At 45.8% G+C, this 27,713-nt stretch overlaps 1 protein-coding gene and 1 long non-coding RNA gene across 2 annotated transcripts; one reads left to right on the top strand and one right to left on the bottom strand.

Annotated features, from left to right (window-relative positions):
- The first annotated feature begins 674 nt into the window (after positions 1-674).
- LOC115402943 (nectin-4-like) lies at positions 675-27,713 on the top strand. Its single transcript, XM_030111639.1, has 7 exons — positions 675-796; positions 19,510-19,851; positions 19,952-20,254; positions 23,100-23,193; positions 23,341-23,495; positions 24,420-24,519; positions 27,286-27,713. Exons 1-7 carry the CDS (start codon positions 703-705, stop codon positions 27,320-27,322), a joined length of 1,125 nt encoding a protein of 374 aa, XP_029967499.1. The 5' UTR covers positions 675-702; the 3' UTR covers positions 27,323-27,713.
- LOC115402956 (uncharacterized) lies at positions 4,563-6,085 on the bottom strand. Its single transcript, XR_003933177.1, has 3 exons — positions 5,885-6,085; positions 5,745-5,804; positions 4,563-5,066 (listed from the first exon to the last, which is right to left on the bottom strand). It is a non-coding gene; the product is annotated as an uncharacterized LOC115402956 (long non-coding RNA).

Below are 27,713 nucleotides of genomic sequence, written 5' to 3' on the forward strand. Positions count from 1 at the left end.
ACGTCTGGTTAAACCGTCGTTTTTGGGTGTGTGCATTTCTGTGGTTGTTGTTGAAACAGTTGAAACCAGGGTTGTTTCTGACTCATTAGGTACCCTCCCTGAGACCCTCCCAATGTTACCCGCCCAAAAAAAGGATATGAAACAACATAAGTAGAAACAAACTTTAAACATTTTTCACTTTATTGAACATAAATTACAGACACACACACACACACACACACACACACACACACACACACACACACACACACACACACACACACACACACAGTCTTGTATTTCTATCCTTGTGGGGACCGTCCATTGACTCCCATTCATGTCTAGCCCCTAACCCTGACCCTTACCCTAACCCTAACCCACACCACAACAAAGCCTAACCCTAAAGAAATGTTTTTGCACTTTTACTTTTTTCAGTAACAACATGGTCAAGAAAACACTGTTTCTCCTACTTAGGACCGGAAAAAGGTCCCCACAAGGCACGTCGTTTCACGTTTTGCTATCCTTGTGGGGACATTTGGCCCCGACAAGGATAGAAATACAAGAACACACACACACACACACACACACACACACACACACACACACACACACACACACACACACCCACACACACACACTGCGCTCCAGGCAGCCAGGCAGTCTGTTTTCGGCACAACATCGGACAGCAGGTGCGAAGAAGGCGCATTCTGCTCTCCATCCGTTATGGACCTTTTCAGTCATCATGTTCCTCTTAATCGTTTTGCTTCGACGTTCAACCTGCTGATGCTGATGCTCTTTTGGAGCCGAAATACACAAGGTATGGAGCTTTTTCTGCCGTCTTTATCCCGCTATATTTTCGACATTATTGGATCTCCATATAATGTTATTAAAGGGACAGAAATCACTGAAGTTCAGCGGAGAAACGACATGAGTGATGTTGACATGTTCTGCAGCTTGGTTCGTGTGTGTGTGACTGAGAGAGAGAGGAAGAGATGAACTGCTGAGTACAATGAATGCACTGAAGGAAAGCTTGAAGGAGCAGGAAGAAGTTTAATGCCACACATAACGATGATCGGGCTGGCTGCAGTGCATGATAGTCGATGGAGGTAAAGTTCTCCTTCATTCTCAAAGTAAAATTATTCACTCAGTCTTCAACAGATTTCCAAACAATCTGTTTAGTTAAAAACGTCACATGTGTAGCCATGACATAGTGTGGATATTTTAAAAATGCTGGTTTCACCATCCAAATACAATACAAGTGGAATAGATATTCTAGTCATAGACATCACCATCAAAGTGAAAACCACGTTGAGGGTGGAGAGGCTGCCATCTTACCACGTGGACTGGAGCAGCATTGTACAGAGGTAAGAGCCTTTCTTTTATCTTAAAGTGGAATTATTCACTGAATTTTCCACTGATTTCCAAACAACGGTTTGATTTGTTTAAAACGTCACACATGTGGCTATGACACAGGGTGTTTGGATGTTTTAAAAACAAAATCCAACATAATATAACTGGAAAAAATGCCAGATTTTTTTGTCTCTCTTATGGATGTTCTAATTAAACCAGATACTGTAGAATCACTTTTCACTGGTAAAGAGTTTATAAAGAATAACATGGACAGAGCTGCTTGTTAAATAGAGAAATAAACCCAGATGGAGCAGACTGAATTCCTTCACTCTGCCTCCAGGTTCTTCACATTAAACACAGCTCACTTCACATTATTAACATGTTACTGCTGCCTACGGCTGCTTACTGGAGAAATAACTACCTTGAGACCCTATTTAAGCTAAAATACATTAAATACACAAATTGTTTAGTCCTACTGATCATGTTTTGTAACAAGCCATGAAATTTATTTATCTAAAAGCTGACATGAAATCATCCCATTATTCATTCTGATACATTTTGAGCTTTAAGATATTTAATTACTCTGTTTTTGTTTTTGTTTTTTAGGTTAAATTTGTAAAAATTGCAGTTTTTATTTTTCCCAGAGGTGGCTGACTTCAGTGGATGTTAAACCTGACCAAAAGAAGATGCTGAGAAGAAGATTGGAGGAAGATCAGAAGAATCTGGATGACAGACTCTGATGATGGACGCCATGGCCAGAACAAAACGTCATCAATAAACCAGTATTTTATATGGTAGTTTATAGCAGTTTGTAGATATGCATATTGTTTTAATGAGACAGGTGTTGCATCTGTGGTTTTACTGTTTTTGATATTTATCATGTTGAAACTAAGTATGAATCAAAATAAAATATAATATGATAATTAATATGGGAACAGCAATACTGTGACGATTAAAAGATAATAATAGCAATAATAATCCTAATAGTTATAAAATGTACATATAATAACAATATTATAACTGTAATAATAATAGATATAACAAAGCAATATAATAATGAGGATCAGAATCACACAATCATAATATCAGTAACAATCAAGTACAATATACATCCTTAAACCAATTCTCTCAATACAAGTCTCAATCAGCCTGAACAGTTTATGAGTTCATTTCATTCTGTTTATGTCTGTGTGTCCTCCATGTATGATGTTTATAATAGACTAAAAGAGAAGTTGAAAACTGATCAGTTTATGATCACTTCTATTGTGAAACTTAAAATTTTTCAGTGTGCTTTGGAAGTGAGATCCACCACGGCAAGATGGCCGCCAGCTGGCACGTCGGCTCCAATTCTCAGCAGCGTGACGTATATGACATCCGAGATTGTAATGAGGAGGAGATGCAAACCAGATCCTGGAGAATCAGTGTTCAATGGTAACGTGTCCGTAAAGAACAACATGGAGAGAGCTGAGTGAAACTCTCTGCTCTGCCTCCAGGTTCTTTCCATAATATACGGCTCTTTTAAAGGGCTTATGTTATGCTATTGTTCAGTCCCGTCATATAGATCTCTGAAGTCCAAAAACATCGTACAGTTTATAAGGTTGTTCGCCCCAAATTCATCCTTTGTTCGGAGTTTCAGTGGTCTAAAAAGTCGCTCTGAGGAGCCCTCCTCAGAACAGGCTGTTTCTGGGCCTGCTTCTCGGTATGCTTGAATGCGTCTGTCCACACCCTCTCTCTCACGCACGCACGCACGCACGCGCACACACACACACACACACACACACACACACACACACACACACACACACACACACACACACACACACACACACACACACACACACACACACACACAGTCTCGTATTTCTATCCTTGTGGGGACCGTCCATTGACTCCCATTCATGTCTAGCCCCTAACCCTGACCCTTACCCTAACCCTAACCCACACCACAACAAAGCCTAACCCTAAAGAAAGGTTTTTGCACTTTTACTTTTTTCAGTAACAACAACATGGTCAAGAAAACGCTGTTTCTCCTACTTAGGACCGGAAAAAGGTCCCCACAAGGCACGTCGTTCCATGTTTTGCTATCCTTGTGGGGACATTTGGCCCCAACAAGGATAGAAATACGAGAACACACACACACACACACACACACACACACACACACACACACACACACACACACACACACACACACACACACACACACACACACACGGTGGGGACACAGGGGAAGGAGTTAAATCCCCTTATTTCAGGATAAGGGGACTAAACTCAAACTCAACCATTTCAGTTTCATTTTCAAAAATGTGGTGCAGCAAGACAGGGAGGAAACAGACAGTTCTACTTCGTAAGTGCTTAGCCCGCCTACGGGCTTCGCTAGTGGCACACCTCCAATCTCTGTCCAATCCACTGAGACTATACAAAGCTCGACGCACCAATCCCCCGCACGCGATGGCGCAGCGCCACGCCCCACACCGAGGGTACATAACCTCGGATGGCGCTAAGCAAACCCTTCTTCTTTCTCAGCATCTCCATGAGACTTAGAAGCCTCTATTCTCCGGATCAAGATTCGACTAGGATGGATCCCACCGAGCATTTTTCGGTCTAAATGACGTCTAATTGTTCTTCGACGTCTCGTCTAAAATTGGTCTACCAGTGGTCTAAAAATGAAAGTTTTTTAGCGGTCTAAGCTAGACGTCTTTTAGACGTCTAAGCATTAGCCGTCTTTTAGCCGTCTATTAGCCGTCTACGTCTGTACGCCTCGTCTCATCTTAGACGTTTAAATAACCACTAATATACGTCTATTTGTAGACGTCTAAACTTAGAAGTTTATTAGACGTTCATTTATATACCAAATTCATATGCCTCTTCTGATCTTAGACGTTTAAATAACCGCTAATGAACGTCTATTTATAGACGTATAAATTTAGACGTTTGCTAGACGTTTACTTTTGTACCAGATCTAAACCCCTTACAAAAACTACTCGTCTTAGACGTCTATTGAACGTATTAAGATATTCTAATAAAAATGCAGCCATTGCAATTTTTTTATTATTCACCAGAAACCTGTATTTTAACTTTTTTTTTTAATCTGAGCTCCTTTTTTAACCATTAGTACTGTAATCTAAACCAATACCTTTTAAATAAAATTCAAAAATATGAATGTCCAAAAAATATTTTTAATTTCTTTTCACCACTTGAAAAGAGAAGCACAAACTCTAATACAAACTACCGACATAAAATATAAGAAACTTTTTTTTTTTTTTTTTTAAATGTAACCCACTTCAGGGTATGTACACGTCACATACTAGGTTCGTAGGAGCCGAGTGAAACAATAACCACTGGACACAGAGGCAGAATGATTTGAAACTCTTTAGTTCCACAAAGATCTTAACAATACTAAACACAATAACATTACAACCTTGGGCCCATAAACTAAGAAATAAAATAATATAAATAAATGTCCAAATGGGAGTGTTCCTCGGTGGTTTGGATCCAAAAGTCAAAGTCAAAAGTCAAGATTCAAGGATATCCAAGGAAGGCTTTCGTTGGTGCCGGTCAGTTGGACTGACACAAATCCTACCACTTAATCCGTTAAGTGGTGTGGCGGAATTAAAAGTTCTGCTTGAAGCACCGAAGGTGGACTGGGAGCTCGCCATCAGTTGGATCGCTCATCAGCTTCCTCAGACATGAAAGCTGAAGCTTCACTCTTTCCAAGCATCACAATAGAACCTGACCTGTATTTAGAAAACAGGTTTACAATCCAATTCAATGCATAGAACCTCTTCAAATGATCACCTAAATGTTCAGTTCAAGGTGGTTGTACAACACTGATAATCTTTATGAAACAGGAATCAAAATACTATGGGTTACATGCTGAAAACCATAATTAATCTTAACAATTAAGAGTTTATCATGTCAAAATGTATTTTAATCAATTCAAATTCAAAGGAATAATGTTTTAAAGATTTCATTCAACCAAGGAATTCTTACTTCTACATGAAGGCATAACATGTGCTTCCTCATGTGTTTCTCTCATTTTCTAGTTTTTTTTTTTTTAACATCAGAGAAGAGATTTTCACTGAAATACATCCGTTCTCATAACCTAACTAACTTAAATTACAGCTTTGCTGCTTCTAAGCAACTTAAATGAACTTAAAATGACTTCTTGTACTCCTGAACACATTTTAACTTCGCATCACATGTGCAAAAGATGAGTCATTTCACACAGTGAAACTCTCATAGTGTACTCATTCCAGTCAAATTTCACCATCAATCCATTAATATAAATGTTTTTAAGTGCAAAACATGAATCAAAAACAACTTAAGATGTACAAAACACCCTTAATTGAAACAGCATGGTCGCCTCACATCTCCACATACACACACATTGCAACACGCAGTGGCAAGCTTACCAATGGTTTTTTCAGGAGAAACGCGGCCGGAAAGAGCTTCAACGACGGTTTTTCCTCTCTCTGAAACGGAGTTTTCGGAGCATGGTATCAACAACTACTCCATTTCTCAGTTTGACTGCGACATTGTACAGTTTCCATACCTTTTTTCCCGTTTTCCTCTCTCACGCGGAAGTGAAGTGGCGTGCTCCGTCTGTGCATTAGTGAGGTTAAACTGCTTCACTAGCGCGGCCTACTACTTCCGGTCTTCAAAATAAACTTCAGGTTTTTCAAAGTAAAATACAAAACACTTATAAACATAAGGAAATAATTAAATAATGACTGCAAATTAATTGATTTTATTTATTAACCCTTCTGGAGGTGGGTTACATAAACATTGCAGTGAAAAAATAGAACAACTTGTAAATACAAAATTAAAACCATAACAATAACAACAGTCCTGTTGGCTTCATCGAACCAGGACCTACAGCATGCACTGGGGCTGTTCGCAGCCGAGTGTGAAGCGACAGGAATGAGGATCAGCACCTCCAAATCCGAGGCCATGGTCCTCGACCGGAACAAGGTGGCTTGCCCTCCCCAGGTAGGTGGAGAGACCCTAGCCCAGGTGGAGGAGTTTAAGTATCTTGGGGTCTTGTTCACGAGTGGGGGACGGATGGAGCGTGAGATTGACAGGCGGATCGGTGCAGCGTCTGCAGTGATGCGGTCGTTGTATCGGTCCGTTGTGGTGAAGAGGGAGCTGAGCCGAAAGGCGAAGCTCTCGATTTACCGGTCAATCTACGTTCCCACCCTCACCTATGGTCATGAGCTTTGGGTCATGACCGAAAGGACAAGATCCCGGATACAAGCGGCCGAAATGAGCTTCCTCCGTAGGGTGGCTGGGCGCTCCCTTAGAGATAGGGTGAGGAGCTCAGTCACCAGGGAGGAGCTCAGAGTAGAGCCGCTTCTCCTCCACATCGAGAGGGGCCAGCTGAGGTGGCTCGGGCATCTGTTCAGGATGCCTCCTGGACGCCTCCCTGTGGAGGTTTTCCGGGCATGTCCCACCGGGAGGAGACCCCGGGGAAGACCCAGGACACGCTGGAGAGACGATGTCTCTTGGCTGACCTGGGAACGCCTTGGGATCCTCCCGGAAGAGCTGGAGGAAGTGTCTGGGGACAGGGAAGTCTGGGCATCCCTGCTGAGACTGCTGCCCCCGCGACCCGGCCCCGGATAAGCGGCTGAAGATGGATGGATGGATGGATGGATGGACAATAACAACAACAACATTTTTTTATATATTTTTTTTTGTTTGTTTGTTTTATTGCTGCAAACCAAACCTTTAAAATAAAACTACACCACTGGTGTCCTGGGTCTCCTGCAACCCCCTCCACCAGTCCGAGCTGGGGCCTGTTTGGAATGGAGTCCCATGGCTGAGCGGATTTGGTCGTCTGTAGCCTCCTTAAAATTCTTCCGAATTGCTTCTGCAAACAAAGCAATAGAACAAATGAAGAAAAACTGCAAATGTGGCTGCCTATTGTATTATGAATTATGGTGAATTATGTGTATTATGGTCAAGTATTGGCATCTGAATATATCTCGTCTTCGAAGTTAAACAGTAAAATGTTTGAAAGTAGCCGAAGCAGAAGCTTTTAACCTCAATTCCTACAGAGAGAGCAAGCCCTTAATTAAAATAAGCAAATGCTAAATTAATGAATGACGGTAAAAGGACCAAACATTGCAAAAATAAAAAAATTTCTGTAGTAGTTGCTTCGACACCCACCTCTGTATGCCTGAAACAGCTTCTTCGACCAACTTTTCCGCCGTTGTTTCAGTACAGTGGAGCACATGAGCACAAGGATTTCACAGTTGGAAGTAGCGCAGTCCACAGGCACAAGTTGAAGGCGTTTTCAGGTTATGGCCGTACAATCTCCACAAGACTGTAAAGTAGTTAAGTTTTATCACGGACTACTTCTCTTTGAGCAGAATAGCGTTTTCCCAGAAGTGGTTGCACGGTGCGTCACGTGACCGTAGTACACCAAAGAGGTTTTTGTCAACAACGAAAGCAACATGGCGGCAGTCAGCGTTACAGAGGCTGAGAAAACACAACCAACATCTAATAATCTAAGGGAATTTCAGCCACAAACTTCGTTGTCGAGTGCTCAGCAGGATCTGGGCTTTCAGATTTACCAAAGGTTTTGGGGAGGTTTCATACGTTTTGATAGAAGAACGCGAAAACACCGATCACTCCACTGTGAAAGCTGTGCACTGCAAAGAGCTGGCTCTGCCATCAGATTTTGTTTGATTTGTATTCCGAAGATGTAAAATGGTGTAATTATCGACACTGAAATGCAGGATATTAGACATCTACATCTAAACTATACCTCATAACGATTATGGCTATTAAAGTGATTTCAATCCAATATTTAGAGATCAGTTTTGCAACGTGTAGCTATTGTTTTAAATACACAACTACTGAATGATGGATTAAATTCAGTTGTCTAGATTCGGTCTATATCTAGACGTTGAAATGCAGTAGAGATTTAGACGTCTAAATCTTGGCTATATTTATACTATACTGTATATCGCTCGATGGCTATCAGAATTATATCAGTTCAGTATTTGAAGATCAGTTCTGCAACATACAGTTATTGTTTTAAATAAACAACTTTTAAACAATGGATTAAATTCAGTTGTCTAGATTCGGTCTATTATCTAGACGTTGAAATGCGGTAGAGATTTAGACGTCTAAATCTCGGCTATATTTATACTATACTGTATATCGCTCAACGGCTTTCATAATTATATTAGTTCAGTATTTGGAGATTAGCTATGCACCTTACAGTTGTTTTTTTAAATAAATAATTATAGAATAATTGATTAAACTGCAACATCTAAATTCCGTCTAAAAACAGACGGAATCTAGACGGTTGAAATGAGGTCTAAAAAAATACTAGACGTCTACTAGCCGTCTATTGCTCAGTGGGATTCGCCGGCCCGGGACCAGTCGCCATCGGGCGTCGGGCCGTTCTTCTGCCGCTCTTGTGGCATTCCGCTCATCGTGCAGGACTGTCACGAGCTCTGCTTCCTCTGCCTTGGCTGGCAGCATCACCGCCAGCGGACCTCCTGCCCGGCCTGCCTCGCGCTGCCGCTCGAAGAGAGCCAGCGGCGAGCAGCCTTTATGGGCGCAACCTCCCCGGCTCCTGCCGGTGAGGACGACGCCGAGGAGACCGCCGCCGCCACCTACGACTGGGCCGAGATCCGCGGCAGCGTCAGCAGCAGCAGCAGCAGCAGCAGCAGCAGCGTGTCTGTGTCACGGAGTTCGACTCGGTTCGACTCTGCCTCCACCGCATCCCGTCTCCCCCGCGAGCCTGTGGAGCACCTCGCGGGGCTCTTCACTTCAGCCGCCGAGCGCACCAGCCTCGTGCTGCCGCAGCAGCCTCCGGAGCCGGTGCAGCGTGATTTTGCACTCGGGCTGGCAACCCGGTCACGGGCTCGGTCCCGGACTGCGGTGCTATGTCCCGCCGTGCCGTCGTTTCAAGCTCACGTGCAGCGGGACTGGGGTACGCAATTTGCCGCCAAGGGTACGGTGAAGGGCTACCGAGAGTATTCTTGTGTGGAGGGCTGGCCGCCGGTCTCCGGAGTGCCTGCCATTGAGGACTCCGTTCGGCTGTGCCTCCTCCCCCGATCCTCCGCCTGGCCCGGCGGAAAGCCCGTGCTGCCGTCGGAAAGGGACAGACGCATGGCGAGCTTCTTGGATCGTGGCTACGCTAGCGGCAACCTGATGTTCGCCCTAGCCAATAACATGACCTTCCTCCTGGGCTGTGTGGACAAGATCTGCCACGAGAAGTCCCAGCTTTCCCCCGAAGACATCGTGGAAGTCCAAAATACGGCCGAAGTCCTGATGCGCATGTGCAGAGCCATCGCCTTCAGTGGAGGCCGCGTCATGGCCAACGCACAGCTCGCCATGAGGCACCTGTAGCTTGGTCGGTCTTCTTTATCTGAGCGGGACCAGCGGGGCGTCCTGGGACTCCCCCTGTCCACCTCTTCTCTTTTTGGGCCCGATATACAGGTGATCATCGAGCGCCTGGAGGCAGCAGCGCGAGGCTCGCAGCAGCTCGCCCCTCACCTCCAGCCCCGCCGTGAACCGCCGCCGCAGCACCGCCGCTCCGCGGACCAGCGGCGTCCCGCTCCTTGGAGCACCTCGGCACCTGGACAGACCGGACCGTCTTTCCGCCGATCCTCCCGGGGCGCCGATCAGCCCAGACGGTCCCGCGCTCCCGAGACACGGAGCGCCCCGTCCGCTCGACCCACACCTGCCAGCAAACATGCAAATAAAGGCCGTCAGGCCCGTTACATCTTCCAAAGAGCAGCAGTCCCTCCTCTCCCCCGTGTTAGCATGATCGAAAAGTGCAAAACCCGGCTGGGCCCTTCTCCCTCCCTTCTCCCGCTCCGCGATAAGGCGGCTTTCTTCGCGCTCTGGCCGCAATGCGGCTGCGGACGCGGGGCATAGCAGCGCGCTGGAGCCGCTAGCTTTCCCGCTGTGTGCGTCACGCAAGTGGTGCGCTGCTGATGTCTTTTCAGCGCCCCGCAAACGCTTCAGGCTGCACTCTCCACCGGCTTCGGCTCGAGTGAGCATTTCGAAGCGTCAGAGCGACGGCTCCGGCCCGGCCCAGATCCCTGCCGTGGGGTATCCCGGCCCTGGCCGCACCCATAGCGCTCTCAGCAGCGTTTGTCGGCCGACCTCCGCTCGTGTTAGCATGACGAGGTGTCAGAGCGGCGGTGCCGTTACGCCCCGGGCTGCTGACATGCAGCGCCCCAGCCCCGGCGCCACTCATGCCGCTCCCAGCGGAGTTTCTCCGCCGAGCGGCGGACTCACGCCGGCCCGGGTGTCCGCCGTAAAGCGCCCCGATCCCGGCCTTATTCGTGTTGCTCCTGGCAGCGCTCCCTCGGCTTCCCCGTGTGTTGTCACGGCGGAGCCTCGGAGCAGCGGAGCTCTGCCGTCCCGGGCTCCCGCTATTGAGCGTCCCGGCTCCGGCTTCAGCATCACGGCCAGCGATCCGGAAGGCTCCGACATCAGCACCGAGGACAGCGACCCGGAAAACTCCGGGATCGCGCTGCCTCTGCTCGGGTTGTCCCCAGCAAAGCGCCGGTCCGCGGCCCCCCGCTCTCATTCAGGGGACGCCTGCTCCAAAGCCCTTTCGCCGGGGGCCCCCCGTCTCCCGAGGCCGGGAGGACGGGTGGGCCGTCCCCGCTGGCCGTGGTACGTGACACTGAGAAACGGTTATGCCCTGCAGTTCGCCTGCCGTCCGCCTCTCTTCAACGGCATCCTTCGTACGCGGCTCGCATGCCCTGCGGGGACGGCCGCTCTCGAGGCAGAAGTAGCCTCACTCCTCCGCCGGGGTGCGGTCACGGAGCTGAGTGCAACAGAGGCGCACTCGGGTTTTTATTCCCCCTACTTCTTGGTCCCCAAGAAAAGCGGGGGTGTAAGACCCATTCTGGACCTGAGGGTCCTCAACACTCACATAGCCACCAGGAGGTTCCGCATGCTGACGGTCAAACACCTCCTGGAGAGCATTCGACCTGGGGACTGGATGACTTCGATCGACCTGACGGACGCGTACTTCCACATCCCCATTCTCAGAAGGCACAGAGCCTTCCTCCGCTTTGCCGTGGGGACCAGGTATTTTCAATACAACCGGCTCCCCTTCGGCTACTCTCTCGCCCCTCACACCTTTACCAAGTGTGTCGAAGCAGCGTTGGAGCCCCTCCGTCGTCATGGTCTGAGGATCCTCACTTACATCGACGACTGGCTCATACTGGCGTCCTCTCATCAGGAGGCTGTGCTGCACACGACCCAGGTCCTGCACCACATCGAGCTCCTGGGGTTCATGGTGAACCGACACAAGAGCGCACTCACCCCAGCTCAGAGCATGGCTTATCTGGGGTTGGAGCTTGACTCGCTCTCTATGACTGCCCGCCTCTCCGAGGAGAGACGGACCTCCCTTCTCTCGACCCTGAGGTCTGCAGTGACCACACCCCTGGTCGGGGTTCGTCTGATCAGGACCGTCCTGGGTTTAATGGCCGCGGCCCACCCAGTGGTCCGGCTGGGCCTTCTACACATGCGCAGGCTGCAACGGTGGTTTGCACGCCTCCGCTGCATGGGGAAGTGGGACGGATGCAAACGGTTCCCGATCCCGCCCCAAGCACGCGAGGATCTCCTTTATTGGATGGATCCTGCTCTCCTAATGCAAGGAGTTCCCCTGGGCTGCGTGTCGCATCACGTCGAAGTGTTCACCGATGCGTCTCTCGCGGGATGGGGAGGCACCCTAGACCACCACGCGGTGGGCGGTGCTTGGGATTTGACTCCCACTCACATCAATGTGCTGGAAATGACGGCGGTGCAGAGGGTCCTGCTCCATTTCCAAGCCAGGCTGAAGGACAGCCATGTGCTCATCAGGACGGACAACACTACGGTGGTCGCGTACCTGAACAGGCAGGGGGGGACCCGGTCTCCCCCTCTTCATCGCATAGCGGCGGAGATCCTCCGGTGGGCGGACCGGCACCTCGCGTCTCTCAGAGCGCGTCACGTGCCCGGAGTCCTCAACGTCGGTGCAGACAGAATGTCCCAGGGAGGCCCACTCCACAACGAGTGGGGCCTGTCCCCGTGGGTCGCAGCCCGACTCTGGCGCAGGTTCGGATGCCCAGTGGCAGACCTTTTCGCCAGTGCAGAGAACGCACAGTGCCCACTCTGGTTCTCGCTCAGGTTGTCAGACGCCCCCCTTCTAGGGGTAGACGCCTTCGCACACAGGTGCTGGCCGTCGGGCATCCTGTACGCGTTCCCTCCAGTCCACCTCTTGACCCCGCTGCTGCGCAGGGTGAGGTTGCACAATCTTCACGTGATCGTGGTGGCTCCGGACACCCCGAGTGCGCGGTGGTTCCCGGACCTGGTTCAGTTGGCAGTCGGGGACCCGTGGCCGATTCCCGACAGGCCCGACGCACTGCAGCAGGCAGGAGGCGCCCTTCGGTCCCGCCCCTTCCTGGGCGGGAGGCTCCTGGCTTGGAGGCTGAGCGGGTGAGGCTGGTGGAACTAGACCTCCCCCCAGCGGTGGTGTCCACCATCCAGAGTGCCAGGGCCCCCTCTACTGTCAAGGCCTACAGGTCTCGGTGGAAGCTCTTCACGTCGTGGTGCTCGGAGAGGGGCTTGAACCCGGTCTCCTGCACCTTTGGTGGAGTTTTGGAGTTCCTCCAGGCTCTGCTGGACAGCGGTCGCGCTGCATCCACCCTGGCGGCGTTTGCATCGGCCATCACAGCGGGCCACGGCGGTTTCGGCCGCTTTTCTGCACGCAGCCACCCGCTTGTGAAGCGGTTTCTGCGCGGGGCGTGTCGGTTGCGACCGCCCCCCAGGCATGTGGTCTCTCCATGGGACCTCCATGTGGTGTTGGAGGGCCTTAAGGGACCTCCTTTCGAGCCTTTGGAGCAGGCGGAGGACCGCTTTCTCTCCTTTAGGGCCGCCATCTTGTTGGCGCTAGCATCCGCCAAGAGAGTTGGGGATCTCTGCGCATTGTCAGTCCACCCATCCTGCATGGTGTTCAGCCAGGATGGGGGACTCGTGCACCTCTGGCCTAACCCGGCCTTTCATCCCAAGGTGATCACTTCGGACTTCCGGTTGCGAGTGATCCGGATCAGGGCGCTTGACTCAATGCCTGTTTCGTCTGGGGACGACCCACGCCTGCGGTCACTGTGCCCGGTCAGGGCTCTGCGTCTTTATGTCCAGCGCACAGCTGGCTTTCGCACCACGGACCAGCTGTTTGTGAGGTTTGGAGCCCGGGGGCGTGGTTCCCCGCTGACCTCTCAGCGTCTCGCCCACTGGGTGGGGGGCGCTATTGCAGCTGCCTACGAGGCACAGAATCTCTCGCCACCAGCAGTGATTCGTGCTCATTCCACACAACGTGTGGCTGCCTCTGCGGCCCTGTGCAGAGGGGTCACGGTGAGTGACATCTGCCAGGCTGCCTCCTGGGCCTCTGCGTCCACCTTCGTCTGTTCGTATCTGTTGGATATGTGAACTGACTCTGTGGCCATGTCGGTTTTCGGCGAGAACAGGAGTTCGGTCGTCTAACCGTTTCGGTCCTTCTGGCCTGGCTGCCGCGTCCCGGGTGGGCTCGCGGACCAGGGGTTCCCCGCCTGCTGCTCGGCTCTGCCGCGGTCTGCGGATGTTGTTTACGGTGTTGCAGGGGCAGGAGTTCTGCCGCTTGCCGTTTTTGGGTTCGCTGCCGCTCCCCGTGCGTGGAACGTGGGCCAGGGGTCCCCCCCTTCACCGCCTGCCGCTGTGGTTTCCCGGCCGGCGTGTGTGTGTGTCGCTGTGGCGATGCTTTGTACGTCGTGGGCCGCACTACGTCGCTAGGTGCCCGCCTCGTCCTTCGGGAGTTCTGCGGCCGTTCTGGACGTATGGTTTGTTTACTTCCGTCTTACGCACCAATCCCGTCAGCAGGCCAGCTGGGAGTACATTCATCGACCTACGGCCTTCGACTTGGTGAGTACCACTAGCGAAGCCCGTAGGCGGGCTAAGCACTTACGAAGTAGAATTAGTAGTTACTGGATGTAACTCCAGTTCTACGAGTAAGTGCGTGCCCGCCTACCTGCTGGCCCAGCTGTCTGCTTCCCTTGTTTTTTGCTACGTCAGAAGAAGGGTTTGCTTAGCGCCATCCGAGGTTATGTACCCTCGGTGTGGGGCGTGGCGCTGCGCCATCGCGTGCGGGGGATTGATGCATCGAGCTTTGTATAGTCTCAGTGGATTGGACAGAGATTGGAGGTGTGCCACTAGCGAAGCCCGTAGGCGGGCACGCACTTACTCGTAGAACTGGAGTTACATCCAGTAACTACTAATTTTCTCATTTGAAAGTCATAATGAGGCTACGGCAACACATACTACAAGGGATGTGCGATACCACTTTTTTCCAGACCGATACCGAGTACGAGTTCTTCATCTTCACTACTCACCAATACCGAGTAGTCATACTGATACTTTTGATACATAAAATTTTAAAAAATGCAATGACAGATCATCTCTGAAAAATGACTTTTATTTTAAAAAGAAAAAGGGCAGCACAGCGACTATGTTTAAGTCCAAAATAATTGTCTGAAAAGTAAAACAAACAACTCTTTTAGTTTTACTTCAGCTTCTCGGTCTTCTGCAGAGTTTGCCGACGAGTTGACTGCAGGGTTTTTTTTTTTTTTTCCAGCACAACCACGTCAGCCTCTGGTCAGACTCTCGTCCACATGCTTCGCCCTGAGGTGTTTCAATAAATTACAAGTGATAAATGAACAAGATCGCGCACTCCCTCTAGCAAATTTAGCATTGCAGAGCTTGCATTCTGCAAAGTGACGTGGATTTTTATTTAAAAAGTATCCTAGGCCTAGCCTCGTAAACCAGACCCGCCCACTCCTCATCACATTTGGATTTTGGAGTTGAGCTCAGTCTGGCTAGGAGCCCATAGAAGGGGATTTCACTCAGCCACGAAAAGACTGAGCCAATCAGTGTTGCCGCTATTTGTTTTCAAATTTTTTTGGTGAATTCCGGTGGCTAAACCGGAAGTGACGCTATCGCTGTGCGTAGCGGAGATGACGGACTTTAACTTTAACAATCGTCTGAAAGCTGCAATCAGTAAAGTTATAGCCAAAATACCAAGAAATACAACAATAAAGCAAGAGCAAGAGTCTGCGCCTGGTGAGTTTCTAACGGGAAAAGACATTTTCGCGTGTCTTTGTGTGGAAGGAAGCTAGAGCTAATGAGCAAATGCTAACCCTGAGAGAAGCGAACACATTTTGATGACATATTTGTTTTGAAGCTCTGATTGGCTGAAGTGCGCTGTCAGTCAAAGGAGTAACCGACGCCCCCTGCAAGAAGTTTCTATGGGCTCCTATCCGGACGCTCAACTCCAAATCCAAATGTGGATGAGGAGTGGGTGGCTCTGGTTTACGAGGCTATCCTAGGCCAGTTGCGATGCAAAAAACCCACAAACATATTTTCCAGACAAACCTTAAAATCTTCAATTATATCCACTCTTGGTTCCTCCAGGAAAAATCAGACGGAGTCGGAGTCAGAATGCAAAATAGAGAGTTTTATTACTACAACTCCCGGCAGCCAGGTGGACCAGAGCAGACTGACGCACGGACGGATTTCAGCTCTCTCCTTTAATACTGTTTCTGGAAGAGCACCTGTGTCTGGTTTTTCTCAACTTTACGACATATCACTCAGTGGGGACTTGCACACTGGCACAGCTGCAAGTGTTGTCTCCTTTCTGCTTAGTGTACTCTCTATACATGTCACATACGTGCTCGGTAATTCCCCACAATCCATAAATTTTGCACCACTGGTCACGTGGGCCCCATCTGTGAAAAAATAAAAACTCAGACAAGGTGGCCTCTGCTTCTGGCAGGTTGCCAAGTATATGCCGTAAAAAACAAGAAAAACCAAGCAGGGAAAAAAATAAAAAGAGAGACAGACTAAGGCAGGAAAAAAATAGAAGAATACATCTTTTTCCACACCTGATTAAATAGACACACTATACCTAAACAAAGACATGAATAATATGAAAAATACTAAGTGACATAATATCATGAACACTCCAAACGAATAATGCATAATATGAATAATACTAAATAACACAATGTAATGAATACTAGATAAACATAATATGAAGAATACTATATAATTATGAAACAAAAGCTTGGCTCATTTTCGCTTATATAAAAGAATTTCCACATCGGCGAAGTTTTAGTGAGACGAGCAGCCGTTCTGGATTCATTCCTGTTGTCTCTGCTCTGGATGAGACGCTCATGGAGAAGTCAGCCTGCTGCAGTGCAGCTCAGCAAGAGGAGGGTTTCTTCCTCTTTCATTTTCAAGGGCAGCTTGCATCCCATTCGGTTGCACTACCGCCATCTGCTGGTGAGGAGGGCTTACTACGCGTGGGATTTTCTTGAGTATCGGCAGCTGGTATCGGTAGCCTTCAAGAGTACCCGATATTTTGAAATAAGGCCGGTATCGGCCCGATACCGATACCGATACCTGGTATCGGTACTCACACATCCCCACATACTACTTTAAGAAACTCTTCACAAAGTGAAAAAAGCATAACATAAGACCTTTAAGTGAACGACGAGAGCCGGTTCACGACTGTCTGAGAGCTGTTCCTATGTCAAAATTGTCCATTGGGCTGGTGTGGTTACACGTGGTCTGCGGTTGTGAGGCCGGTTGGATGTACTGCCATATTCTCTGCAACACCTTTGGAGACGGCTTATGGTGGAGAAATGAACATTCAGTGCACGAGCAACAGATCTGGTTGACATTCCTGCTGTCAGCATGCCAGTTGCACGCTCCCTCAATGCTTGCGACATCTGTGGCATTTTGCTGTGAGACAAAACTGTACATTTCAGAGTGACCTTTTATTGTGGGCAGTATAAGACACACCTGGGCACTAACCATGATGTCAGATCAGCATCTTGATGTGGCACACCTGTGAGGTGGGACGGATTATCTCAGCAAAGCAGAAGTGCTCACTATCAAACATTTAGACAGATTTGTGAACAACATTTGAAAGAAATGGTAATATTGTGGATCTGGAATGAATTTTAGATCTTTGAGTCCATCTCATGAAAAATGGGAGCAAAGACAAAAGTGTTGTGTTTATATTTTTGTTGAGTATATCTTTGGAATATTAAAAACTGGCCTAATAACCTGTGCAAGGACAATTCTGAAGTGTTGTAAAGATCCCCAAATCCCCAGGCTGAATAAGACTCAGATGATTGAAGCAGCAACATCTGAGAATGATGTTGGGAAGATTAAACAATCAAACTGATGTAATCAAAAAACAATGGGGTAATTTTGGCACATTTGCATCAGAGACAGAAAGCTAGAATGCATAAAGACAATCCTGATTTGACAAAAATATGCTGCAGCACTACCTGTGCTGAACCCGGGATCATAGAAGCCCTTCATATAGAGGTATATGTGTGCACATATATAGAAATATGTTTAATCACCTGCTGACCTGCCTGTTTTCTTTTTCTCTTCTCTTTCTTTTCCTTCAAAAACTTCTTTTTATTTTTTTTAGTTCTGTTTATTTTATTTTTATTAAAAAAATAAAAACTGAAGAAAAATTGAATTCCAATAATAATAATAATAAAAAAGGAGCTAGTCTTTTGAATGGCTCTTTCAAATCAAATGAACAGCTCCTCATGATCCAGCTCCCATCAAAGAGCCAGAAATCCCAGCTCTAAATTATTCCACATGTACGCGACTGCTTTCTTCTCCCTGTGACGTAACAGTCGCCATCAATTCTTGATTTGAATTGAGAATTATTTTTCAAATAGATTATTTTCGTGCATTAATTTGAAGAGATAGCGGTAGAAAATGGATGGATGGATGGAATTTGAAGAGATTTAGATCAGTGCACTGTTTCAGATTGTCCCTGAGACTGTTCCATAGTTCCACACCGTGTGACACACATATTTTTTAATGTGGTGTGAGAATGATGTTTTTTTTTTTAACTTTGATCCCCCTCTGAAATTGTATCCTCCATTTCGAACCCCAAATATTTTTGGGATGTTTCCTGGGAGCATGTTTTGTCTTGCTTTGAACAATATTTGAATTGTCTTGAATTCCAAAAATCCCGAAATTTTAACATATGTGATGCAGGAACAGTGAATCTGTATTATCTGTATCCAACGGTGTGGGCAGTTCTAATGGCCTTTTTCTGTAGTCTGACCAATGCACCTGTTTGATTTAAATGTGCCATGTGGGTGTTTGGGATATTTCAAACTTACTGCTGCCAGAGGAAAAGCTCATTTAATCTGATTTTTGAACTTTTAGTTTTAAAATTGAAGTGACTCAGTATCACAGAAGTCTTTCTGAATACTGAAGATTTGCCTTCATTTGTTTTTACAACAATCCTATGAACATGATGGATGACAGGCAGAACACAGGATTGATCTTGTGTTGAGAAAGCACAGAGTTCTCCCAAAAAAGCTGGAGAACTCGTCCACACAGTCCAGTGCACAGTCCACAACAGGACCTGTGTTTGTGTGTGCAGTTTTTATTCACACCATTACTATTTCTTTGTCACTTTTGCAAATCATCCTTCTTTACAAACTCTTACAACATTTCTATGAACAATTCTTTCTGTTTGTATGCTTTTTTTTTTTTTTTCGGCAGTCCATCGATTTTTCGATGAGGACGAGCTTCGTCCATCTCAAGAGAGATCATGGGGAGAAGTTTATGGAGGAACTGAGACAGATCCCCCTTCTCAGCCTCGCTGGTAGTGTCCAACGGAAGGGACAGGCCACAGGAGTTGCCAGATAGTGCCGCAATGCGAGAACCAACCGCCTTTGGGACTCCACCCCAGGCTTTTCTGTAGGGGCGGATCTCCCTTAGCCTTTGTCACTCCCATGACAACGACAAGGCAGTGGTGCTACTTTACCCATAGCTGGGGGTGTTGCGACATGCAGACAGGGGGAAGACAGGAGTCGAACCAACAACCTCCCGATAGTAAGACGACTGCGCTCCCCACTAAACCACAAGCATAACTTGTTTGTATGTAATGATTGAACATAGAACTGGTCATTAAAGTTACAGTAATTTGCTTTCATTTCTATTCTGTTGGATTTTATTTTATTTTATTCTATTCTGCAGCATCTTCATGACTTCAACTCCCTCATTGTTCAGGCCCACAGGGTTTTGATTCCTGTATAATTATGTAGTTATGTCTCTGTTTCAGTGATGTTGTTGTTCTTCCAGGTGTCTCAGTGACTGGTGGAGACCTGACCGTGGTGGAGGGACATGATGTTACTTTACCCTGCAAGATGACTGAGCAGGAGAAGACACTCACTCAGATATCATGGAGGAGGAAGACCAGAGGAATGCCTGGAAATCCTTTTTTTTTCACCATCGCAGAAGAAAACAGTCCAAGTTTTGTCGATGATCCTGATCCTCGAATCAGTTTCATTGGGAAGTTTGCAGAGAGGGATGGAACTCTACAAATATCCAAAGTTTCGTTAAATGATGAAGGAAGCTACACGTGTATTTTTTCTTTGTTTCCCAGTGGAATTTACAGTACAGAAATACCTCTACGAGTAGAAGGTACATGACATTTAGTATGTGGGGTGCATGAGAGAAAATTGCCGGTCTTGCCTTCTTGCTCTTATTTTCACCTTTCTGTCTACTTTTCATTCTCCTCCAGTCCCTCCAGCTACAAGCCTCAACTCCACCCTTCTTGTTTTGGGAAATGAAGAAGTTCTTCTTGCCACCTGCACAGCTGCTGCCTCCCGGCCCGCTGCGCAGCTGCGGTGGATCACTGGCGCTCTTGAGAAGAATTTAAGGGAAACGACCAGCGTCACGGAGCTCGATAATGGAACCACGACCACGGTGTCGTCACTGTTTGGAGTGCCGAGGAGAGAAATCAGCGGTCATGAAGTGCAGTGTGTGGTCAGCAGCTCGGCCCTGGCAGAAGAACACTGCGAGGCTTTCACCTTACAGGTCTTCTGTAGGTACTTTCCTTCCTCACTTGTTGATGGATGTTCTCATTCCAGTTCTTCCGTTATTTATTATCAGTTTAATTAAGATAGTCGCACTGATGAAATCAACAACATTTAAAGCAGAAAGACATGACAGCAAGTTTAAAAATAAAAAAGATTGTGATCAATGTCAGAGTGAAGCAAAGCACAGTTTGGACCATCTGTTTATCTAAATGTCATTTCAGGCTTTGAATTAATCCTTATTGCTCTGCATGTTTCATAGCAGAAAGATTTTGAATATACTTTATTTTCACTGTTATTTTTATTTTTACTGTTTGACTCACAGTCACAAAGACACCAAGAAGTCTTCTGTGGTGAAGAAATCCCTTGTCCAGACGGAGGCTCAGAGCTTTTCCTGTCGTTGGTCTTAAGTGTTGGAATCAGCTGCCACGGCCCATCAGATGAACCACTGAACTGTTAGGTATATACTTTAATTAGCGCTACTGTCATGATGAAGTAAAGGGAACAGCTGTACGAACTGCACATCAGGTCATTGTGAAACTTGTTCCTGAGACAAGTACACCAAGTTTATAAGATGTTTTGCTAAAGTGTAAACTAGGGGTGTCCTCAGATATTCAACGATTCGACGATTTTTCGACGGGGCCTGATTCGACGGCCAATCATACAGTCGAAGCATCGCAAAATGTGGTTATTGAATGAGGACCATTCCATTACAGCTGTATGGGGGTGCTGAATGACTGATTTTACATAGAATTGCTTGGTTTTTTTTCCAAATAAACATGATATAAAGCCTATTTGATATACATGTTAGCCTATCAAATATACTGTGGAAAAACCTCTAGTGTAAACATACCCACAAGAGGTGTTCCCGACTAAGAATTTACATAGTCGAATCTGATTCGTGCGATCCTGCTGATCGTTGACTGATAGTCGAATCTATCATCTCTTTTTTTTTCATTTTAGAATCATTTGAATAGGCTACAGCAGAATGTTGAAGTAATTAAAAAAAAACAGCGCAGGCCGGTAAAACAACCCTTTTATTTTTTTCCTACACACTGAAACACAGACTGGAACAAAGTGTCGGTAACTTTAAACATCAAACAAATGAAGTAGTTCAAATGACCATAACCAAACCCACTTCTAACAAACGGGCTAAAGCATGTAATTTATTTATATCTATAAGCTCTGCAGATAAGCTCAAATTTTTTGGCCAAACAATTTCTCACATTATCTGCTCAAATTAAATGAAATGGGCTTGATTGCGCTGTGTCGGGTCCGTTTGGCAGTGCAACATCCATGCAAAAACAAACACTAAATTCTATAGAATAAGCCTTTTAGACACATTAAAAAAAATAATATAATAACCTAAAATATTACAATTAAACTAAATAAAAGTCAGCATTAAAATTGAGAAGTGAGTGACAGAAACATCTTTCATATCTGGCTACTGACCCGTTTAAGGTGGAAAGCCATGTTGTTGTGGAATGATAAGAAAGGAGCTGCTGACACAACATGCAGTTGACTTTTTTTGGATCATCTTTGACTTGTTCTGAAGTTTTTTTTCTCGACATTGTGAGCCTTTTAAAGTTAAGTCAAATCACCACCGAGATGCTGCAATGTGATGGAGCTCTACGCAAAATGGGATTGTGCCACTCACCATGGTGGTTCAGTCACAAACACTAAATAGATAGAATATTGAATAAAACTAAAAGTTAAGTAATTTTTTCCACAGTATATTTGATAGGCTAACATGTATATCAAATAGGCTTTATATCATGTTTATTTGGGGAAAAAAACCAAGCAATTCTAGCCGCGTACGGCCCTTAAATTATTTTTTGAAAACTATAAAAATGTGTTTTTTGCTCCATTGATTCAGTTGTAATGACATACTTTGGCCACCAGAGGGCACCATGAACGGAGACGCCCTTCTTTCCAGCAGCGTTCTCCACCAGTGAGGAAGAGAGAACAAGGGAAAAGAAAACTAGACCGGGAAAACCGTGTCTTTCACGTTAAGTGGGAAGCAGAATGTGTTTACAGAATTTAAAGGCAAACCTATGTGCTTGGTCTGCTTAGAGACCCTATCGAGAATGAAAGATTTTAATTTAAGTCACCACTACAATAAGCTGCACAAAACAAAGCCTCCCTGCCATTTCTCCTTGAGATGGGTTGATTTGTATTTTTTGTGTATTCATGGAGAATTTTAAAATGTAAAAAAAACCAAGGTGTAGTAACAAAACTGTAATTGCAATTAATGTTATTTTTTTTACGTAGCTCCCTGCCATCTCTGAAAAGGTTTTTTGTGTTTTATTCATAAGAGCCCTTTGCACTTGGAGAAAAACAGTACATGGATTTATTTTTTGTTGGCTTCTAACCTTTTGTATTCTCATTTTCAAAGAAGATTACAACTTTTATACATACATTTGAGCATGAAAATGTGAAGTTATTGTACTGTGTGTTGGGCCAATAAATATATATTATATAAACGTGTAAAATGGCAGTTTTATCATATCTGGTTAAGTGTGCGGTCTTATGCGGCCCTCTGGTAGTGTTGACAAAAAAATGTGGCCCTCTCCATCGTTTATGTTGCCTAACCCTGCACTAGAGTTCCAAACATCCTCAATAATGATGTCTGCTTTTGGTTGGCAGCTGACATCAACTCCAAATTGTCCAATTGTGAACAAAGTCCAACCGATGTGTCGGGGCCCAGCCCAGAAGAACATGGAATAAAAGCTCTGTCTCATGAATGATCAGGATCCTTCACTTTCTAGTAACTGTAAACTATATTTGTGAATTTCTCTTTAAAGCATGCTTGAGCTGCTGTGAATAACTCTCTCTCTCTTGTCCTGTGTGCAGTTCCCCCCATGAACGTGACCATCGTAGAAACGTCAGACGACACCCTTGAATGTGTTTCTGAGGGAAACCCAGAGCCGAGCGTCAGGTGGACCAGGTACCAGGCAGTTCATCTTTTTTCTATTTTGTTGGGATAAAAGAAAGATATTAGCTTAGTAAAACTGTCCTGTGGTCCAGCTCTTTGTTGGTCTGATTCCTCTCTCAGACCCTCCATCTCATGCTGTGTCTTATGTCTTTCTTTCAGATCTGACAAGACTTTACCCGAGTCTGACTTCAGAGTTGATGGTGGGAAGCTGACGTTTCTGCGAAAGGCTTCTGATCTGAAAGGCTTCTATCAGTGTGAGGGTTCAAACCCATACGGACAACAAAGCCAGCAGGTCTACTGGACTGTTGTTTCAGGTGAGGCTACGGCAACGGTTTTACATAGACTGGTGTTGGTGATGTTTTTAAATAAACAATTGTTAAAATGTTATTTATTTGTGATGTCGTGGTTCTTGAGGCTTGATAGGATAGTGGCCCCAGAGGGAACGACTTCTGTTCAGGATGAGAATTTATTTAGGTTAACTGAGAGCTGCTCAGTTAACCTGGCCTGCTCACCCTCCACTCTGTGCACAACAGACAGTGATTGTCTGTTGCGTTTTATTTGTAATTCACTCTTCATTTACATAAAATCTCAAAGTGCTACATAAAAGCTGAGGAAGGGATAAAAACAACAAAACAAAAAGTGGTTTCTAGTTTAAAGTGGACATTTACCTGAAAGCTCAGTTAAAGTTCTTCAGAACTTTTTTAAAAGTATGAACTGTCTGTAGAGTTCTCGGGTGGTCAGAGAGGGTGTGAGGGTGGGACGAAGTTTAGCAATGTTTTTAAGTTGAGAAAAGGAAGATTTTCACAGATGCTTGATGTGGTTGTTTCATGTCAGGTGAGGATCCAGCCTCACACCAAGACTGCTAACTGCTGATGAGAGAGGAATGTCTTTTCTGGAAATAGAGTCAGTGGTTATTGAGGATGACTGGACCTGATGAGTCCCAACAAAAAATGGCTTCGATTTGAGAGCTGTTCAGCTGGAGGAAGCTTTGACTTATTCAGGCCTTGCTGTTTCACAAGTTGACACGACAAGAATTTTACTGTGTACTGTAGAGTTGAATGGCATTTGGAGAAAGTGCTAGTGATCTAAATGTTGTGTGTAATCTAAAAATAAAGGGCAAAAATGAAATACAAAAGCACAATGAATCACTTCAAATATTAAACAACGTATTTCCACCTTTAATAACAGATGCTTGCTTGAAGTCATTCTTAATTCTTTGTGTGTTTTTTTGCTTCCAGGATCCAACCCTGCTCCTTGGATCTTATTTGATCTTTTGCTTTTCCTGAACATCATCGGTGGTGCAGTGTGGTACTTGTATAAAGCTGGATGCATTACAAGGTAATCAGCCCGATACCCCACAATTTATGCAATGAAGCATGCAAATACACCCTGTTATCAGGGCCCCAACAACTGCCTAAAAAAGTTGTTTCTTAGGCAAAATACTGCTGCAAGAGTTCTGACAAGAACCAGCAGGAGAGAACCATCAGCCCAACATGAGCTTCTCTTCACCGGCTTCCTGTTAAATCCAGAATGGAATTTAAAATCCCTCTTTTAACCTACAAGCTCTGAAGAGCTTTTAGTCCCATCATACCCAGCAGAACACTTGTTCTCAGAGTGCTGGCCTGCTGGAGGTTCCTTGGTTCTCTAAAAGTAGAACAGGAGGTACAGCTTTCAGTTATCAGGCTCCTGTCATGTGGAACCAGCTTCCAGTTTCAGTTCGGGAGGCCGACACAACAGGCCAAAGAATCCTCTTTATAATGAGATGGTAAGGTGAAGTGGATTGTTTTTTTGTTTTGTTTTTTAGTTTGTTCATGGGTTTTTCCAACAGGCCATGTTCAATCACATAAGTATATCAGAAAAGCAAACAGTCAGTCTGTTATAATCAAATCAAAAGGACAACAGAAGGAGAACAAAACCCAACAAAACATACTAACAAACAAACAAACACAACAGTCAATAGGAAAATAAATAAGATTGAAAAAGATTAAAACCTGCAGCACTGAGCCCACCCTGATCACATACACACACCATTAGGTGAAATGAATTGTAAATGTGTCACATAAACGCTGCTTCACTCAGAGCGGATTATATTTCAGATCAGATTGTACAAGGTCGTCTATGAGGATCGATAATCCGCTCATACATCATATAAACAGCAGGTGACAGAAGTGGATTGTACAGACGGGGTCTTCGTTCTGCCCAAGCGTTTCCTTGTACGTAGTGACGTGATGACGTGCGCAGTAAACAGGAAGCAGGAATTACACACAAGCAGGAGAGCTGGACGGTGGTTGAGGAAACCTTTTTAATAAAAACCCTGAGAGAGCAAAGACTTGAAAGGCGAGTTGTTAAAAGAGCTCTGTGGTCGACGACCAGCGGGCCTCCGTGACCAGCAGAGCGTCGGGCCGGCCCCGCTCTGGACTGTCAGGCTGCAGGAACCGCTCCCGGTGTTGTGCCAACACTCCGGGCGGCTCCGTTTTGCGAAGCAATGCAATTGCCTGTCAGTTTTTGTACCAAGTTCAGCTTGGACGCTGACCAGGAGAGCGGTTCCCCCACACCAGAGCAGAGCCCGGCGGGACGGGGCAGGGTGGAGGCCGGCTGGCTCTGCAGGCAGCGTATCATGGAGATGTTTGAACACTATTTGAGCAGATATCCAGAAGATAAAACACACTGCTGTAGTCTCTCTCTCTCTCTCTCTCTCTCTCTCTCTCTCTCTCTCTCTCTCTCTCTACATGTACATATACATACATATTACGGCTGTCAAAAATAACGCGTTAATTGCGTTAATTAATTTATGTAATCAATCTCGTTAAAATTTTTAACGCAGTTTAACGCATGCGCATCATTACAAGCTTCACCTCTACCAGCGGGTGGCGGTAGTGCACCCGCGTGGAATGCAAGCTGCCTGCAAGCTGCCAGCAACAGAAGAAGAAGAAGCCTCACCTCAGCCTCGGCTGATCAAGAAGCTTTTTCGGCACTACAGACTGTTATCTGTTCCTTTATTACGGATTATTTAGAGAAAATTAAGCACATACACTGCCAGTACATTATCATTAAGTATTAAAGTTTATTTAGCCTTTTTTTTCAGTTTCTGACTCGCGGGGACGGCGCCGGAGCGATTCTTCTGTCTGCAGACCTTCTCCTCCCTTCAGACAGAGTCTGCTCTCTCCTTCCACGAGTTTTTCACTCTTTCCGTGTCTTTGAGTGGAGCCATCAGGCTGCAGCTCCGTCTGCTTTCACTTTACTGTCATGTTTTGTCTGCTGCGCGGACGTCCGTGGACCCGCGGATAGGTCCGCGCGGACCCCAGCAGACAGGAATTCATGACGTTTTTTACGTCACGCGGACCAACGCGCAGCGCACATCGACGCGGACATGTGAAGGATGGACGGGCCGCAGACAGGAGGCAAAGGAGGCCTGGCGTCAATTTATTTATCAAAACAGAAGAAGAAAGCAATATGGAGGGAGATAAGCCGGCTGGCTCCATGGATTCTCGTTGTTTGATTAAAAAAATGTTGAAGCAGTTTTCTGTTCTCCACACAAAAAGGAACACTGGCTAAGAATGCCCTGTTTAATTGTGCAAGAATAAAGTGTGGTATATCTTAGTTTTACTTTTCTTGTGTACTACATTTGTTACAGACCTAAAAATGTAACTCCTGCCAAAAGCCAACTTTAGAGGGACTGCAGAGGGAGCACTGCACACACACACAGACAATATGCTGTGGTGTGCATGTTTTAGTTTTTTGAATATTTATTTTATTTGGAGCCTTAAATATAAAACACATCACGTGTTAAATATATATAATCACGTCCTGTCGTTTTTTTGTTAATGCAATACAGGAAAAAAGGGGAATATTTCAGACATAATTGGACATTGCGATTATTTGTGATTAATCATGATTAATTAATTTGGAAGCTGTGATTAATCTGATTAAAAATTTTAATCATTTGACAGCCCTAATATATATATATATATATATATATATATATATATATATATATATATGTATATGTATATGTATATATATGAAGCTGAATTGAATATGAACTCATGTTTCTTTACTGGATATATGATGTGGATCTTTTATTGAGTGATTCTTGTTTTTCAGACTTTTGACAAAGGATGAAACTTGCAGTGGCCTTTAAAGGCTTCCCACTCATTCCAATTCACCAGAAATGGTAAAGTTTGCTGTGTTCTCCTGTATTTTCATGTCTTTATCTTTAAGTCCAACTTTCCCTGATAGAATTAGCATTGCAACACATTTTTATATTTTTATTTTCCATGGAGCTGTTGCATTGCTGTTATTTCAGCGCTCTTTTCCTTTGAATGTTTTTGTCTTGAGATCTACAGACAGTCTGTAGAAAAGCCTTTCTGTTGGAGAGAGATGTTATTTTGACCACTTGTGTTATGCTGCGTTCACACCGGACGCGTTGCAAGCGTCACAGGCGTCACTGACGCGTCAAAGTTGACGCGTGTGAAGTGTGGAATTCGACGCGTGTTCAATTTACACACGACGCTTGCAACGCTGGCGACGCG

Source organism: Salarias fasciatus, chromosome 16 (assembly GCF_902148845.1).
Source record: "Salarias fasciatus chromosome 16, fSalaFa1.1, whole genome shotgun sequence".
Lineage (NCBI taxonomy): Eukaryota > Metazoa > Chordata > Actinopteri > Blenniiformes > Blenniidae > Salarias > Salarias fasciatus.

What these genes read in the sequence shown, in the direction of transcription:
- LOC115402943 (XM_030111639.1), top strand. Translation starts at nt 703, where the DNA reads ATGGACCTTTTCAGTCATCATGTTCCTCTTAATCGTTTTGCTTCGACG. An exon ending in AATACCTCTACGAGTAGAAG is followed by an intron (nt 19,852 to 19,951) that starts GTACATGACATT and finishes ATTCTCCTCCAG; the next exon opens with TCCCTCCAGCTACAAGCCTC. An exon ending in AAAGCTGGATGCATTACAAG is followed by an intron (nt 24,520 to 27,285) that starts GTAATCAGCCCG and finishes CTTGTTTTTCAG; the next exon opens with ACTTTTGACAAAGGATGAAA.